The following is a 17,523-nucleotide window of genomic DNA, read 5'->3' as shown; positions in this document are numbered from 1 at the left end:
AAAGGTAGCCTATAATTCAATCTTTTTTTATTAAGCATTTCTTTGTGTCCGGGTACTAATAAGAAACGTTGCTGTTTCTAGAAGTAGTTTATTTATTTTTTAAAATTTATGTACAAGCTTCCGAGCTATTATTTACAAATAAATACAGAAATTGGCACCTCAATTGGCGCCATTTTTGTTTCTCGTCGTTAGGAACTTTCTTACAGTCTGTTCGTTGCGTATTGAGCAAGAAGTTATTTAATTAGTATTCTACTACATATAAAAAAATAGCTAGATCTTTTGTACATTTCCTCGTCAACATTTACAAAGATGCAATCGTCGTAGTTGCGGAATCGTAACACTCACAACGACATGCACACGCTTTAAAAACTATTTCACATAATACTTAACTCGGTTGTGTTTCTTTTTCAAGACATTCGACTTTATATCTACACAGACATAGAATTTACATTGTTAATTAATCAAATCGTATTGCCGTTTGGAGTGTAACGCAACGATAAAACTCCATTCGACGGTTTCAATTGTCGGTATTGCAACAGTGAGAATCCACTGATTGTCCTTCCACATCGTTTCCTCCATCTACTAGAGAAGGATTCGGTCCTGTCAGAGCAAACACGTCCTTCAGTTTGTTATCATCGTCGACGATGCTTCATCAACAGTCGTCTATCTTCGAAGCAAGATGGATTCATCTTCAGACTTCTTCAGGCTCGACGCTCTTGCTCTTCCTGCAAACCTTCATTAAGGTGAAAATGATTATGGAAAGAACAGTACAACCGAAAGCAGCGAAGATATCCCAAGGACGTAATTTCCCGATCGTCTGCTCTATTCTTCTGACTTGAACGAAATTAGACCTCGTATCCACTTCGATGGGGAAGCTACCGGGACCGTCGTTCGAAGCGATCCTGACGAGGTACTTTGTCCCAGGCAAAAGAGAAATCTGTGCGGAATTCGAGTCCGTAACTTGATTTCCCATAAGACCACCAGTCTCTGGTTCCCAAGAAACCACATAAGATTCCTTGTTTCCTATATGATCCTTATCGGTCCTATCGTTATAAGCATTGCTCGTGGAAGGAGTGTTGTCCGCTTCCAAATCATCGGACCGATCGTCTTTCCTTCTGAAGAAGAATCTTCGAAATATTTCATCGGACATTGGAGAATCTTCCTGGCTTCTCCACTCCGCCAGTACCTTTTCTCCGTACTTTTCTAGGAAGAATTGTCTCACGCGGTTGTTGAATCTGACCTGTTCTAGAGATCTCTGTTTCTGAAGCTGAGTCTGGACATCCTTCCATGAGATCGTTGCCTCGTACAAAGCACCTTCTTTCAGAGATTCTAACTTTGGAATCCATTCTTGCCAACTGTAATGCTTCATGCCGTTCTCCATGGCGACTATAATCCAGGTATCCGGCCTTAGATTCGGAGTACGTTCACCTGGATAGTATCCAGCAACTCTCCATTGCTTGTAAAGCTTGCGCATCACTACAGCAACGTCAAATCTGTCCAGGATGATGGGTGCCTTGCTCGGTGCTGGCAACATGGATGGTAGATACTTCTCTTCTATTCTAGTTTTCCGATAAGTGCACACTGTCTGGCAAGCTGGACACTGAAAGAAATTTTCATATCGTTAGTTTTACTCTTTTTGATTTCCTGAAAGAAAGGAAACTTTTGCAGAAGAAGACTCAAACTTTTAACCTTTTTTCCCCGAATAGCGATTATCTATCTCAGACATCCGTCCTTCAAATAATGCATTAAAGGAGAAACAATTAACGATTTCTTTAAAGGAAACGGCCTTTTTATCTTGCGGAAATCATATAAAAAAAAGAGTTCTTATTGACATTGGATTTAAAGATTTTTCGAAACATGGTAATCAGCTGTCTTCCAAATATTTGAAGAAGATACGTATCTCTGCGGAGCTCGATACACGAAGAGTTTAAATTCGTTCGCTGCACGACAAAGCAACTCAGCCTTCCGTAAAAATCGACAGGTAGCCGTTTCTAAGGATTTTCCTAGACCGTAGATCGCGTTGGAATTCCCTTTATCGAAAGTTCCCTTTCTTTTCGTCTCACCGTCGTTCGTCTGTATATTTCTCGGTCTGTTCCTTTGGCTTTGAAATTTCCAAAGATAACACGGACGTAAGAGATTTCCTTCACGCTTGATCGATCCGAATTTTCCAACGATTTAACACTGTCGAGATCATTGGCACATTTGTCGACTCGGCTTGAATTCAAAAAAGTTCAAACATCCGAGACATTACGAATACCTTCGTCGGTGTTTATTCGTAGAGATATTGTAAACTCAGAATCGAACTAGAGATCCCGTGTCTACCTTTTGCGAATTATGTCGTTCAAGAAACCGAAAATTCTTTCTGTAGTACAATCTCCCTAATCCAAAAGATTGCTTCACCCGTAAATTTACTTACATGTAGATACTGGTCGCCCTCGCAAATGGTTCTTGTCTTCTCCCACTGGTTCTCGAGGGCCTCGCAGTACTGCCAGCACTGTAACACAGAAGAGAGAAAAAAAAAACTTACACACGTGAAAGAAGCGAGCGTGGCAGGGGGAGGTTTCAGCATTGAACAAAAAGCTCTTGCACGCACGGGACGCACGGGTAAAAAGGAACGATGGTACACGAGGGGGATGAAGAGGGACGACGCAGCCAAGAAACGTGAAGAAGGAAAGGCGGCGGGACCGTTGAATCGAGCGATTTAAGCGGCCACGGAGAGAACCAAGGGAGAAGGAAGAAGGTGCAGTCGGAAAGAGAAGAAAAAGGAAGAACGTATAAGAGAGGAAGATAGGTGGGTAGAGAGAGAGAGAGAGAAAGAGAGAGAGAGAGAAAGGAAGAAAAGAGAGGGGGGCCGAATTAGCTCCAACCTGTTTCAGGCATAACAGGCACCGTCGTTGTTGTCTTCATATTTATTGGGATACCGTCTCTTGTGGAGCCCTGTTTCCAGATTCTTTTTTTTTTTCGTCTCTTCTCCGAGAGAGAATGAGAGAGTTAGCGAGATCCCTGTGCTTTGCCCCCCTTCCCGATTATCCTACATCACGATGTGTTCCTTCTAAGCCTGGCTGTTTCGTAGAAACGTTATAGGTCCCCTTTCTTCGTGCAAAAGACGCCTCCAGAAAGCAACATAACTATCCTCCAACAGCTTCGCGATAATTCCCTCGGATCGTTTGTTTTTTTTTCTGATGATTTCTAGTTCGTTCGTGTAGACGAAACCAAGAAGAATAGCATTGCGTATCATGTATAAGGAAGTAGATAATATTAGAAGAAACACGCTAGAAGAGTGAGCCTCCCACACTGGCCATCAAAATATATACGTAAAAGCGGATTGTTCCGTAAATGAAAATTCCGGGTAAATGTAAATGCGTGGAGGATGAAACGTGATAACGGATCTTTTTCATCCCGTTTATTTCACTTTGCGACGGATAGTCATTGATTTCCAGAACGAGGGGACACGGCTTTTACGATCCCCGGCCCATTGTAATTCGATAACAGCACAATCATCGTCGTATTCGATGAAATTTGATGGAGCGATCGACCCCTTGACATTTTCTCCGACCACATTCTTCAGCTACGCGTCTTGGGAGCCGTTAATCGTCATCGTCGAAAAGACTACGATTAAATGTACGATATACGACCGCTACGCTTCCTTGTTCATATAATTATCTATTGATCTAGATGAACTATTGATCTAGGAAGAAATTTTACTTTCGCGTGTCTAGCCAAAAAATGCACGGTTGCATGATTTTCCTTTGAACGTAATTCTATTACATAAATTTTAGGAGTATCACGAACATCAAAGGGTCTGGAAAGCCGCAACATTTCGGTACGTCGAGCTGAACCTGTCGGCAGTTTAAAACGCTGTCCCCTCGTTTCCAATCGGTCGATCACCCAGCTTCCCCTTCACGTCCGATTGTCCGGAGTAAAACAATTACCGTTGACGAAAAGGGCGGTTCAAAGCGAGCGCAACAATTTCCAACGCAGGAATAGTTGTCATTATCCGGGCGTAATTCTCTCACGAGGGGGTTCTTCGCGCGCGACCTTCATTAAGCCACCTCCACGCGTCCGCCTCCTCCGAGAATCGTTATTCTAATGTATCCTATGGAAACGAGTCTCGAGGACTCTCGTTCCCTGAGCATAAATTTGAATGTATCATCGTCACCTCCCTCTTCCTGCGTTCAAACTCTTCACGATTCGTTCTCGATGATGTTCCACGCGCAGCATAGGCGTGTGTACGCGTGTTTTCTTATTCACAGGCAGTCATGGGGTCTCCCTGTGGGTGTACACGAGTGAGATGGCATCGATTTCTCTGAAATTAATGGACACCCCCTGTGCACTAAATGAGCAACGCCCTGAGCACACACGCGGCCGTTCACCGCATTGTGCGTGAGTTGATCGTGATTCCCATCTGTCCATCTGCAATGTGTCTGTCCTGTAGAGGGGTGCATTCGACGGTGGGGAACATCGGGGACCACCATGATTTTCCACGACGCGCCATAAAACCGACGGGAAAGATTTATCGTCACACCGAGTCGGTAGAACGACCCTATCGGATTTCCAGACGATCGAATCGTCACCTTACGTGCTCGCACGCGTGTGATTTCATCTCGATATATTATTTCTGGATATTCCCGAGATATCGTCGAAGATTGTTTATTGTTTGTTCGGAGACCGAGAACATAAAACGTACGAAGAATGTTGGTTTTTCGGAAGAATTCTTAAACGCGACGTGCCTTTCGGTGTTTGAACTTTGGGTGACTAGGAAAAAGGGTCACGTTAAAGCTGGCAGTATCGTGTTGGGTGCACGGGGATCCCTAAAATTTCGTGACATATTCCAGTTGCTACTATTTGAGGCGAGAAGAATAGGATGGAGAGAAAACGGAAGCATATACAGCATTGTGCTCGTGGTACTTTCAAAACTTTGGGCATTCGTTTCTCATACACTTTTCAATATTTAACTAACAATATGCGGTAATTTTATAATAAGCAAATTCTATGGTAACAATTTGAACAAAGTTTACTACAGCAGCTTAAATTTTGGAAAAATTACGAGATAAGTAAATTATAAATTTGTATTCACCATGCTACAAGTAGTTTGTTGTTGCCCCGTGTACCAATCGCAGGTACCATCAGCGGTATGCTTCTTCAAACATTGCGATCTGCACTGAGCAATTCTGACGATCGGTCCGAGATCGAATCCAGTAACAAGCGTGGTACACCAGACGAAGAAAAGAAACCACGTAATCTCCATGTTCAATAAGAATCACACCTTTTCCGTAATGTATTTTCACTCACTAGTTCACTTTCTTTGAAGTTCACTGTCGTCTTTAAAACGAACACTTGATTACAGTTATACAGAGATCATGGAATGTTTAATTTATCTAAAGAATCAAATAAACATAAGTATAGCGTGTTATTCGTGACTAACGAGTAAAGAAATAGGTTGCTGTTCCGCCGAAATTTCGAGCAGACTGCGACCCTTCGGAGGTCGGTACCTTCCTTATGTAGCCACGCGCCCCACCATTGAATTTTAGCTCGCCCCTACCCTCTGAAGGCAGCGTAGCATCCCTTGTAATTATCCGTGGGCTGGAACCGTCCCTCGGCATATGGTCGACCATACTGCATCATCGTCCTTCTGCCCGAATTATTTTGTTAGCAGAAAAGTAGGCCAAATTGTGAAAAGAGTTGCGATTTTTCGTTTGGTCGAAACTCTTTGATCGCGCGTTCTTATTCGCTTTTTTACGACGATTCTACTTGAAACAGAGATAACGTAATATTTATGGACTTCATATATGATCCCCTCTTGTGTATAAATAACCGTTACTAAAACTAATCACTTAATCTCATAAAGATAAAAATATAACTATCTCCTTATCAAGAAAGAAATCTATTTTTGCGATTTTATAAAATTTAAGTAGGAGATCTTTAACGCATTATGCTTATCGAAATAATGTACTTCCTTCGCAAACGTACGATTAACGTTGATTCGAATTCCCTTGGTATGCTCTGCACACAATCTGTCGCCGCGAATATTATCTCGGTGCAGAGCCACCCTCGTATTACAATCGCATTGCGTTTCACTGTAATTATCCACGTGCCGTATGGTCGCCAGCATATGGTCTAGAACGCCATTCTACTTCAAGGAGCAACCTCCGTCATTCCGCAAAAGAGAAGGGGAAGAAGAAGATTGCTTCGAAATTGACTGCTCGCGGAACAAATTAAATTTCGCCTTCGATCGATCGTGAAATCGCGTCTCTTTGTGACGTACTGATGGACGCGTTCCATCATATCCCCCGCTGTTATTCGCAATTTCCGTCGAATATACTATATAATATATCGTTGAAATGCGCTGTTAAAAACTTCGATGTTTGGCGAGTCAACATTTTCTTGCGGAGTAACTCGATTCTGTTCGTGAAATTCTATATTAACAAACGTTTTCTAAGAAATCTTTCTTTCCTCAAAATGATCGCTATTGGAATACGTTTCCGGCCAGCGGTAATTCTTGAGAAGAAACTCCCAAAAACGAGAACGTTTTTAGCTGCGAGGTGGTAGATAATCGGCTGTCGCTACAACGAGAAAGAAACTTGGCCGCCGTTTTCGAAATCCTCACGATGTCCAGGAAAATTTAGTCGCAATTAGCCGACATCCGAGTAACGCGGCGGCACAACAACAACTTCCTTCCTAGTTCTCTGTTCAGCTTCGTGCAAAGAATAGGAGGCGGGAAGGAAGGAATCGGTGTCGAATGATAGCAATTCGAGGGATGTACATACGTTATCGAAGGTCCTCCATAGAACGGTCCAATATGGTTTTCATCCGGCAGGTACGCGATCTTGTCCCACCCACCCACCTTCGCTCGCTGAATATAAAAGAAGTAAGAAATAGAACGCGAAGGAAGAGGCGGGCGAGTAGCTACGGAGACACGCGGGGTCGACCGATAAAGAATAGAAAAAGTAAGAAAGAAATAGAGAGAAGGCGAGGCACAGGAGAAAAGAAAAGGAGGTGGAACATATTCACCGGAAGTCGCTCGTGCTCCCTGGGTGCCCCGCGATACACGTCACAATGCACAGGATGTGTACAAATAAGGGTATTTGTCTGGCAGTCCGATTGTAGGGTGAAATATACGATGACGTTAAACAGGCCCAAGTTGCATCCCTCGCGCGCGAGTTCGCCTGTGAAACACGCTGATCGGCGTTCGTTCGTTTGTGCCAGTTGCCAATAGAAAAAGGCCCACGAATAGAAGAGCCATTCATCTAGGCACCATTTAGGGGTGGTATTTGGTCGACGAATCGTTCCTTCAATGGAGAATGACATTTCATTGTGCTAGGAATTTTTCTCACACCTGGACCGACGTGATTTCGTCGCGACGTCCACCGCGCCGTGCTCCAATGTTTTTATTATTGCACTGATTTTAAGAGCCACTGGCTCTCATCGGACGTGATACTGCTTCTATCGGGATGCTCACGATTTTTTCTTTTTTCTTTTTGAACCAATTATAATTTCAGTGTGTATACATTGCGAGTAAGCCTTGCTACGAATGACAGAAGAACGATTTAATGCTTGACAAAAAATTTCATACGACAAGATTACACGATCAATTGAATATTTGTATCTTATCCGTATCGTTCGAATCAAATATTTATCGTCGATTATAGGCAGATACACAGTGATCAATCTTCAATGGTAAATATATCCGGCACACGCCGCACGTGATTCCCGAAACCCATTTAAACCTTTCACATGATCATGGATCGGGGGAGAATCTCGAGGGAATCTTGCTCCTGAATTGTCATCGTAGTTTGTGCATTCCTGCTAATGAAAAAAATTCGGAATGCATTTCAATTTATGACATTAATCATCTCGCTAAAAAGAGGGTGTCATTGTATAACAAAAACGTTAGAAATTTATAGCGGAGTTTTTTAGATAAAAATGTGATGTTTCAATCTTTCCACCGAAACATTCACTTCTCGATCGCGTCAAAAAGCTACGAGTAAACAATTTTGCATTGGATTACACTAAGGACAACACAGAAACGAAAACATATTTTCAAAGATTTTCGCATTAATAGATCACTGGTCACCTCTGTTTAAAGTAGAAATCCATGTTTGAAGTCTAAAGCCTTTTCATTCTCTAAACTTTTGAAATCCCAACGGAGATTTTTCTCCGACACCATAGGTGCGAGATGTTTTCCTAGGATCCGTAATCCGTAACCGTCTCAACCAACATTCCTTTCCCTAATCTCGAACCACGAACCAACCTTTTCCAACCAACCAACTATCGTCGTGTAACATCTTCCGCACGATTTCTTTTTCTACACTCGCGAACATTGTTTGTCGTTCTTAATCCTCCACACGAAGGATTACGTGAATCTCGATTTTCTGTCAGATTACGTGGTCCTTCCGAATACGAACGATGATGTTTCGTTCTCTTTTAGATAGAATTCGAATCGAAGCCGCAGTCGCGACAACGCATATTCGTGATGGTCGAGATTTAGATCCTATCCATGCCTCTGTCGTCGAATTTCATAAAAAGCTGATTTTCTTTTTACGATAAACGATATAGGAACACGTAGTTCTGAAGTGAATGGCTGTTCTTTCTTGTCGAGGTTCGTGTATCATAAATTTTAATGTGATACAATAGAAAATTATAGTCATATTACCGAGCATTGCTCGAGCTTCACAATGGTATACTGAAGTGCGAACGCGTTCGAAGGGAACGAGAGAACGTGGTCTATAACAAAAGAAGTTTGCCTATCGGATTGTAAAACGCCGGGGCGCGTGAAGTTAAACCCGCGGCTTATCTGTCCTGGAAAAATATTGCGCCTCGTTTCGCTCGGCTTACATTGCTCTTAATCCTCGCATATGCCAGAGGAAATATTTTTCTCAAATATTATTTCAGAGTGTCCGCGTTTGCTCTTCCTCTTCCAAAGCCTCCTAACAATACTATCTAAGTAAGGGACGTTGATCAGCGAAACTGGGACCGACATTTTCAATTTTCCGATCGAGTTGACAACGGCAAGCGTCGTCTAATTTTAATCGTAGCGCGAAATTCTAAAGAATTATCCCGAAAAAAAACACCTTGCGTGTGTCCATCTTTCTTCACGATCCAAAAAAATAGCGTTCTCTCAGCTAACAAACGTGGCAAGGCGGAAAATTTAGGCCGATACTTTGTCCTGCTTCTATGAGCGTCGGCATGGTCCCAAGGAAATCGCTTTCAAAGCTACTTCTCGCGTCAACTACGCTGGCGACAAATTTTTATTGTCATCGGGGTGACATTAGCGCTGGCTTTCCTCGCCACACCGGCTGCCAAGCAGAATGAAAAGAGAAGAACGAAGAGATTTCTTCAAACGAGTCCCCTAGGAGGACAGGTGGTAGCCAGAGGACCTCAGAATCGCTATTGAACATTTAGCCCGATACTTTCTCTAGAGACTAGGTATCCGCCAATATGTTAGCCTGACAAATTCTTGAAACCGAAATTTATAACCCTCGACCGCTATAGCATTCCTTTTTACTTCCTTTACTTTTACCGCATTCGACTATGTCGTACATGATTGCACTTCGGATAAAATAGAAAAGAATAAAATTTTGAAAATGATATGCTCTTAATATCGCACATTCGCCGTGTAATGTTAACATTGCGGTGAAAATAAAAATCAATTAAAAACGTCTCGTCAATGTCGCGTTGCTTCGAAATTTATCGTATCAAAAATTTCTCGAATATCAATTCTTCGCTTTCTCCTTCGTCAAATTAACGACGTCACCCTTGCCGTCGTTCTCGTGAAGCAGTCGCTGAGAACCTGGGCGGCAGCACGTTATCCGAGCAATTAAGGGCTCGAAACGTTCTCGACATGGCACGGGCGAAAATTTTTTCCCCTTCGCGCTCTTCGTAAATCACGTGAAACCCGACGTTGTCACTCGGTTTTACGACCGCAGTAACTTCAAATAGGAATTTTCGTGTTGATTTAGGTTAGGACCTAAAAAAGGGCGCCACCGATTCTACGACTTCCTCAATTCGTTATAAATCAATGGTTTTTCATTCTATTGTATCCTGGAGTTTAGTCTTTGTTTCGAATACGCCATGACGGTGACTGCTTGTTCGGTTGGCCTCGTCAACGTGACGGTAGCAATTACCTAATTTACTGCGGCTGACTTTCGGTCGAAGTGAAAACTGCGGTTCGACCGCTACTTTTTGCACCCTTGTCCCAAGGAGGTCTTTGTTGTCTGGTTGACTCAGGATTTTCAGAACATTTGCAGCAAGAAATTTTCGAAGCTCCCTGTGGTTTCTACTTTTATGGTCTCTTGTAATAAAACCGTGCCTTCTGTAACTTTCTCCGATATAACCAAGAGGTATACACGTAGTTTTCGAATTCTTTATCATTTTCGCAAAGCATCGCTGAGTCTATCCTCGTGAAACGAAAAATTCGGAGACAGAAGTGATTTCACGGCATAAAAGGTACGAAATTCCAGTTGATTTCTTATAATCTGCGTTCTCCTCCCGCCGACATTAATTCTTTTTTGTCGCGTAGCCGATGCATCCTACGTTATACCGCGGTCACTTTTTGCTGCGCACAATGGTCTACGGAGAATATTGTCCGATAATCTCGCATGCACGTGGTTCCACGCGTGTTCGGCTCGTTCAATGGGTCCGTGGCCCTGTCGTTTTCGTTCGCGTCGCGGCGGAACAACCGCAGGCATGTATTCGTCCCGGGCCTGGTAATTGCAGTCGAAAAGAGAGTTTCGCTATGGTGGCTCGTAAAAAGCATGCGAATGCTGCAAAAACGACGCCGTTCGCATCCACGGCCCTTGATTGCCCGCACGACGGCTTTTTTCCGTATTAAGCGATGCTCGAACGATACTTTTTTCTGTAATCAAGCAACTTGCTTCGACCGCGATAGCCGTCCAGGAAATTTGTCGAAGATTCAACTTTAACAATCTTTTTTCTTTCGTTTGTGGAAAAGATATTGATATTTTGCTTTGGTCAATTTGTTTTGCCTATACGGCTTGAACTCTGCCCTGACGCAGAATATATCGGATCCAGATCGGCAAAAAATTAATTAGAACCGCGATCTTTCAACGGGAAGAGGACGGGGAACCAACTCATTTCCAACGACGAATGACGATCTATCCTAAGAATTCCTAGGGCACGTTCGAGCCGACAAGGGTCGCCGCGATATAAGTCGCATCAAGGATACGGTGCTTAAAGCGGCGAAAATTGGCCCGGTCACGATCCTCATGCTCTGTCTTACAACATTCATAATTCGTAAATAACAGCGTTGGGAGAGAACTCTGTGCGGGCGCCACGGGTCCGCGGGCGTTTAGCATATTTTATATAGACGAAGAAAGAAAGCTAAGAGGCGAAACAGCCTAAAAAAAGACTTAAATAGACCAACGGCTGGAAGACAGCTGTAAGCGTCGACCTCCTATCGAATGTTTTAACCCTTTGTCTTTTTATTTTACCCTTTCCTTAATAGTTTTATCCTCCGCAAGAAACAACAAGTAACGAAACGGATGAGAAATTCCGAGATAAAATTAAGAATTAAAGAAGCATTGAAAACTAACTACAAGTTGAGCTAACTTTCTATCGGACCATTATGTTGTACAACATTCGTTTTGAGATATATCGTGGCTTGATTGATCGTGAAACTTCTACATTATACAAGGTTTGATAATAAAATCGGTATAGCGTTTACCTTAATACCAACTTCGTTAATGGCAATCCGTGCAATAATGTTTTAAGCAGAGATTCGAGCGTAAAGGATTAATTTGTGGCTGGACGTTCAGACACGGAGAAGCTGTTGCGCAGTGATTGGCAGGGCGCGAGTATTGCATTGAAATTCAAATTAAAATTATGAAATTATCCGGGAAAAAACGAAGGGAACAGAGAGAAGTGGCGGCCAATTTTCGGGCAATTTCGTGGAGAGCCAACTGCCCCTGCCCCCTGCCTTCCATTCTTGTGCTCAGGATCCTGTAGAAAATAATGGGCCACGTCGTCGTCGGCGACCATATGGTCGCGTGGTAGAATGGTCCGGCCCAAGACGAACACTGAATAGCGAAAATTCACGGTCACTTTGACCTACACCGATGCTTCTGCTTACTTTCGGATGATAGATTGTCGGTGATCTGGTCTTTACCATCTTTCTACTTCTACGAAAGCGTCCAAATCCACAGGATGTCTGGCATCCTGCTTTTGACTCCTGATTTCCAGCATTTCCCTGATAGGCATGAAAATTTAGAGTACTTAAAGGAGAACTTTTTCTACTAGACGTCGGTTTGTCACTTTATTAGCCGATGTCTTTTATCAATACTCCCTGAATTAAATTGTTTGATCAGAGCGATCAGGCTTGTAATTATCACTTGACACGATTTGATACGATTATCTCAGATATCACGAGATTCGGTGGATATGAAGTAGATAAACCGGTCGATCGCGTACTTGCACTTTTAGTTTGCCGATGTTATGCTAGTAATTATGAAATTTTAGCTGCAGCCGCTTTTCGAAACTCCACCCTCGTATGATTGATTAGTTAAAAAGAAAAAAACGATGTTCAAAACCCATTGAAATGAATGATGAATAGTTTTCCAGAGTGGCCTGCCAAAACGACCCTTATTCGACAGAAGGAACTTGAAAATCCTAGCGTTCAAACTTTGTTCGTGAGAAAATACATTAAAAAATGAGTGGTTTCTATCAAATAATTCTTACTAGATTGCGGATGTTTATATAATTATAGGAAATTTAACGACGTGGAAAATGCACAAAATATACACAATATTTAGACACATAAAATACCCAAAACGTAATACGACATTTGATAGACAAAATAAATTTCTGTATAAATTTCATTCCTATTGGTGTATTCATTCAAAAATATAAATTCACACAAGCAGTCGCAATTTAATTATTACGTTTCAGCATAAATTACGTATTAGCAATTCTAACTTACGAATAGTCGAACAGCGTTGTACTCGAGGTAAACGAGGTTACCATCTGTTACAATTTTTCTAAACCGTATCCGCATCAAATCGGTCCAGGTACTCTCTAACCCCAAGAAGAACCTTAATTTTCGTTTGAAAGCCGGTCGAATCCATCGCTGGATCGGAACTGAGAGGCAACCGCCTCGTTCGTCTCCACCTCCGCAACATTTTCGGCAGGCGACGGAGGCTGCACCTCCGCATGTTTTTTCCGTAAGATAAGTTTGGCCCGCGTGCCATATGTCGACGATCTCGAAAAGCGTTTTCCGATTTCTCGCGCGCGCACACCACAGATGGCCACGCGTCCTTCTCGAGGATCTGGAAATTCTTATTGCGCGCCACGCCGAATTTTCTACAACCGATTCTTTCAGCAAGAAGAAAAAATTTATCCTGGCTCTTTCGCTCGAGTAGCTGTTCTGAACGATGGCTGAGCTCTTCGTCGAAGAGGCGGCATGCGACAATTTTTTGATACTCTGAAAGTAGCGATTATGGGCCATTAAAGTGATCACAGTTGAAGGAGACGTAACATTTTCGGCGATTTTCTGAGTAGAAGCTGTGGTTCGCCTTCCGAAGGAACACCTTCTTATTGCAAGCATTTGTGAGAATCTTAGGGTCTGCCGGGCACTAAGTCGGCAAGATAAAGAAAAGAAAATAAACAGTCTTCTTCTGTGTGATGATTTTCAAGTTTCTTCCGAATGGCTTTTACACCCTTGGCAAACAATGCCGCATTGTTATACCAGCGTGTATAAAATTAGACCTGCCGAATTTGTCGGAATTCCCTACCGAGAATCGGAGAAACTTCGCAACAAATTCGACTTAGAGACGAACAATAGATCTCGATCTCCGTGGAAGTTTGTTTTGATTTCTTCAAAAGAAGTCTGTGCATTAGAAGCTACATTATTCGTAAAACTCGGCAATTAAATCACCGTTATTTCCAGAACACGCTTCAGTTTCGCGTGGTCACGAGCGGCTAGTAAAATTCTTAAGAATCCATAAATTGCGCCGCAGAGAGAAATATCCGACTAACGAGTGCACGTTTATTATAAATCATAAAGATAATTACGTTAAGAGTCGCTATGCCAGCTCATTAGGTCGCAAAATATCTTGTCGCGTCGTTTTTTTTCATTAGCCGTTCTACGGCTAAAAAAGATCCCCAAGGCTATCTAGTCGAGACAGAGGGGAAGCCGGCATAGAAAACAATTTGGACGGTGGATCCAGCTCGGCCGCCTTAATTAGTTTCACCGAAGATTACCAATCAACAATTTCGGAATCACGGCACTACGATTCTCAATCTCTCCTTGATGTCCCCTACTTAAATGTAATTCGACCGTTTTTCTTATGCTACAAAACATATAATTCTACTATCTCATTATTATTCTTTAGGGTTCATCAAGAGTTTTTATTGGGATGTTTAAGAATCTTTAATTAACATCACGACGACTAAAAACATTTTCGGTTTCTTAATTATATAAACCGATACGAAAGATCGTAATTAGAGTAGTGAAATAACAGATCGTCGATCACACGAATAAACCACCTTACGAGAAAATCCTGAAGAGTAACTTTTACTTTAAAAAACGAAGCTAATAATTCACACGATCGAAGATGCATGCAAGTCAAAGGGATTTCTTTCAACCCTTAAACCGAACTTACGAACCACGAGACCCGAAAGAAACGGTTAAATCTATTACACGTTCGAGGTTCGATCATGATTATGGTTCCGAGGAAAAAGGTCTGCGATGAAAGGAAAAGGAAAAAAGGAGAGACCGGGCAGATAAATGTGGCGAAGGGAGAGGACAGACGGAGGGAGGGGGTAGAAAGGGATAGAAAACATTTTGTAGGCTCGATGGGCCAGGTTGCAGGTAGGCAGTAGACCCTCAAATCGGTCAAAAAATGAGGGGGCACGCAATATACTTTCGGAGCGGTGTGTCACGTCCCTTCATGCTCACGAACTCGTTTAAGAAGTTCGCTTGCTCTATGGTCTGACCGTCTGGCAAGAAGGCGATTTGTGGTTGATAATCGCGATTAAATTTCCGTTCTAACTAATTTTAATGATTCCGTCCTGCCATTAGTTGATTTCGTTCTCGTTCCTGATCCCGTGAACGAGTGTAGATTTTAAAGACTGATTTGAAGTTTACGCTAAGCTTCAAACGACCAAAAGAGGATCAATGGAGCGACAGAACCACCAGCTCGAGACTAGTCGTTTTAAATAAAGTTAACCCTAATTGAACGTTCGTAATCTCTGAAATGTATTTCGGCAGAAAGATCTTGTGTATCGTTTATGATCTTGATTAAACCAAATGCACGTTTGAACCTTAGTGAAAAGCATGTAAGAAGATTGAAGCTTTGCCTAGATATCTTTCCAAGAATTTCCTTCTTTCATCAGCCTATCTGTGAAGGAACGGTTCTTTCGAAATCATGAATTCCAAGAGGGTCTTGCTCTGTAACGATTCACCGAGCGAAACGCGGCTTGTTTCACTTTGTACGTGGTGCATCGTGAAACTTGCCACGTCCTATAATAATAGTTGCAAAGCCAGGTAAAAGCAGTCGCGGCAAAACCTATGAGCGCGACGAGGAATAATAAAGTGGAAGGGAAGTCTTCGTGGAATTTCTTATCTCGAGGATGTTCATCTTCTGCCGGAGAAGCGAAGGAAGAGAGTAGGAACGAAACAAAGGCGGTTGATACGTCCAGACACGTTATCGGAATATTAATATTCGGCCCTTTTACATTTCTGTTGGTAGTACGAAAAGCCGACCCGCCACCCTGGTGACAATCGATCGTCCGTGGTGAAAACGTAGAACGAGAAAAATCGCCGTGCCGCTTCGAATGTAATGGGACACTTCCTGATGCACGCCGGCGATAATTCTTCCTGACATCGTCTCTTTCGAGAGATCTTTGAGACTCGAGGATGTCTTCGAATTTCGAACTTTGTTTCGCCACTCTCGTCCTGCTAGTTTCTCTCCGTCTTAGGTCCATAACTCCGATAGATGTAGTCTCCCTTTTCTTTTGTTCCAATAATTTGAAGAAAATTGTCTGGAACTGTGTATGTTGAACGCACTTTCTTCCCCAAGGTTTAAGAATTGTCCAAACATGCGTATTACGATACGTTGTTTCAATATTTAGTTTCTTGATAGATAAATCTTCGTACAAGAGGTTTCACGAGCCTATTTCCTGTTTGTAAGAGGAGAGCAAAGTTCAACCATGAGGAATTCAAAACCATTCAGTCGCCTTGAGCAATTGGATACAAATCCAAAGAGTCGTATTTTCTCATCTCTGAAAAAGTAAACTTATGTATTTTGTGCAGTTATTCTGACATTGTAATCGCCTGTATTTCGTATATTGTCTCTTTATTTCAATAGTGTTTCGAAATTATTCCATATTTTGGAAAAATTACGAAATGTTATGTAAATTACACAAATCTAAAATATAAACAAAATAAGTTAAAAAGTAAACGAACTAGCACAAAATAGAACCAAATGCATTCAATTAGCGATACATTTTCCAATTCGAGAGCTACGATAAAACATACTTTTCTAGAATATATAATAGAGAAGCATTGGCAGCATGCACGTTCTGAATAGGAAGTCCCATCATGCGTGACCCGGAGTTCTTAATGTTGATTTTTTTACTTAACATGGTTCTATCTCTCCAGCTACCGTAGTCCTTTGCTTCTTTAGAAGGAATTTCATGCAGCTGCACGTGTGTCAATATTCTACGTAGTCCACTCTACGAACAATAAATTATTTATAAACAGGATCAAGAGGAACGTATTGAAGTGAAAATGAAACTTCGAAAAAGGTTTGCCTTTGTTCGGCTATAGGAAAGAGCATCTACTTACTCTGAAAATTGATTCTTTGATATAACGTCTGGGTCTAGAAGACGTTACGTTTCGTCTCTCATAGAAGAGGAGTTTGTCAGCAGGGGTGCAACGATTGCTTGTCTTTCATCGGGCTAATAAAAAACCTGTATTCGAATTCTTTGAATACATAGCTTTAAAACTAAAAAGTATAGGCCCTGACCACTTATTTTAAGCTGACTACCCACATGACGATAATTATGTATCACAGAAAGTTCTTTTAGCGTCTCGTTTCAATGGAGCGACACACATTTTCTTAAACGATTTCTTTCTTGGAGAATATCGCGTTAGAACATCGAAGTGCTTCTTCTCTCTCCAGAAAGCGCTCGAGTACCCTTCAACCTCGTTTCGTAAGTGAGTGCAGGCTGCAAGTCATTTGGTCGAGCATCCCCTGAGATCTGTCAGCCGTCCGTAGGACGTGATAATGCATAGCGACGGTTGTTGAATTCACGCACACGGCGACGTATGGTTGATCTCATATTTTGGCCGACAGCTCCTGTTTCTTCCGCGGTAGAGACATCGATACGTGTGTGTAGAGACTGCGGTAGGCCTCGTTAAGAAGGCGCTGCGATGAAGAAATCGCAACACGGCTCAAGACGTTCCTTCTATTTTGGACAAGATTCGAGACTCTGCTTCTGGTAACTTGATCATGAATTTTTCTCCGTTTTTTTACAACGTATTATTTCTTTACTGATACGGTTCCT

At 42.2% G+C, this 17,523-nt stretch overlaps 1 protein-coding gene across 1 annotated transcript; it reads right to left on the bottom strand.

The window, feature by feature from the left end:
- Positions 1 to 636: 636 nt before the first annotated feature.
- LOC117230162 lies at positions 637 to 5,458 on the bottom strand. The gene is made up of 3 exons (XM_033487294.1): positions 5,078 to 5,458; positions 2,417 to 2,494; positions 637 to 1,600 (listed from the first exon to the last, which is right to left on the bottom strand). Exons 1-3 carry the CDS (start codon positions 5,246 to 5,248, stop codon positions 692 to 694), a joined length of 1,158 nt encoding a protein of 385 aa, XP_033343185.1. The 5' UTR covers positions 5,249 to 5,458; the 3' UTR covers positions 637 to 691.
- Between the last annotated feature and the right edge of the window lie 12,065 nt (positions 5,459 to 17,523).

The sequence above is a fragment of the Bombus vosnesenskii genome, unplaced genomic scaffold, assembly GCF_011952255.1.
Source record: "Bombus vosnesenskii isolate JDL3184/JDL3185 unplaced genomic scaffold, Bvos_JDL3184-5_v1.1 scf7180000013266, whole genome shotgun sequence".
NCBI lineage: Eukaryota > Metazoa > Arthropoda > Insecta > Hymenoptera > Apidae > Bombus > Bombus vosnesenskii.
Note: the sequence above shows the minus strand (reverse complement) of the source record. Positions and strands in the feature narration are given on the sequence as shown.

Bases quoted from the DNA above. Each gene is read 5' to 3' on its own strand.
- LOC117230162 (XM_033487294.1), bottom strand. From the start codon at position 5,248: ATGGAGATTACGTGGTTTCTTTTCTTCGTCTGGTGTACCACGCTTGTT. The intron at 2,495-5,077 runs GTGAATACAAAT...TCTGTGTTACAG, and splicing joins AACAAACTACTTGTAGCATG to TGCTGGCAGTACTGCGAGGC. The intron at 1,601-2,416 runs GTAAGTAAATTT...AATTTCTTTCAG, and splicing joins AGGGCGACCAGTATCTACAT to TGTCCAGCTTGCCAGACAGT.